Source organism: Lottia gigantea, assembly GCF_000327385.1.
Source record: "Lottia gigantea unplaced genomic scaffold LOTGIsca_293, whole genome shotgun sequence".
NCBI lineage: Eukaryota > Metazoa > Mollusca > Gastropoda > Lottiidae > Lottia > Lottia gigantea.
In genome coordinates, this window is record NW_008708957.1 from 86,687 (window position 1) to 87,574 (window position 888).

The following is an 888-nucleotide window of genomic DNA, read 5'->3' on the forward strand; positions in this document are numbered from 1 at the left end:
ACATTTAGTTCTTTTGCAATACAATACTAAAGAAAATTAGATTGCCATAATTTTTAAGACTCATGTTGATCTCATTAGTGCCAATTGCCTTTGCCTTGGATTTTTCTAGAAGTTTTTTCTTCTCTTTACTTGTTGGAGAACTAAACGTCTGTTTTGGATTCTGAAACAGAAATTATTCATTATGAATTAATTATTCTAGAGAGGATGATGGTGATGGTGAAATCCAATTTGATGGCATGGGTTTTATACATGCTATGCAGAAAATGTTTGGTGAGTTTTCATGTTATTCAAATAGGTCACTAAATGTACAATAGAATCTGTATTAAGAGACCACTCAAGGAATTAATCCAAAATGGTCTGTTAATGAAGGTTGTATTGAAGAGTATAGGGACAGACTAAGCTGAGTATATATATTCCCTTTAAATCTGACCTGTATGTGAAGTAACGTTATGATCGAGATAATGAGAACTGTCATGGGCGCTTAATTTAGTCATTTTAATTTCACTGGCATGTAAATATATGGTCGTTGGTCTCTTCTAAGTCATTAAATATATTGAAAAAACGTAGAGGGTACTTTATTGTGGTAACATATTGAAGGTGATTGCTTAATAAAGGTGGTCAAGTGAGCAGGATTTATTGTATTTACAATTTCTTATGGACACACATAATATCCAGTGATAAGAATGCTGATTGAATGTGGACAAACTAAATAAATAACCAACCTACTGCCATAACTGAAGCCAATCTTTTCAGTGATGATGTTTTCTGTTCATTTTCAGATTTTCCAGAAGATAAAGATGATGATAGTGATGATGATATTGATGAATATGACTGGCAAGATGATGATGATGATATTGATGACTTAAGACCTTCCAAAAGTTTCAACGG

General features: G+C 32.4%; 1 protein-coding gene across 1 annotated transcript in view; it reads left to right on the forward strand.

Moving 5' to 3' along the window:
- The window catches only part of LOTGIDRAFT_175502 (hypothetical protein), a gene marked incomplete at both ends in the record, with an annotated part of 23,776 nt that overhangs the window by 593 nt on the left and 22,295 nt on the right, over nt 1-888 (forward strand). The window contains 2 exons of the mRNA XM_009056961.1: nt 200-270; nt 780-878. Coding sequence (XP_009055209.1) covers nt 200-270; nt 780-878 — 170 coding nt within the window. The remainder of the gene's footprint in view (nt 1-199; nt 271-779; nt 879-888) is intronic.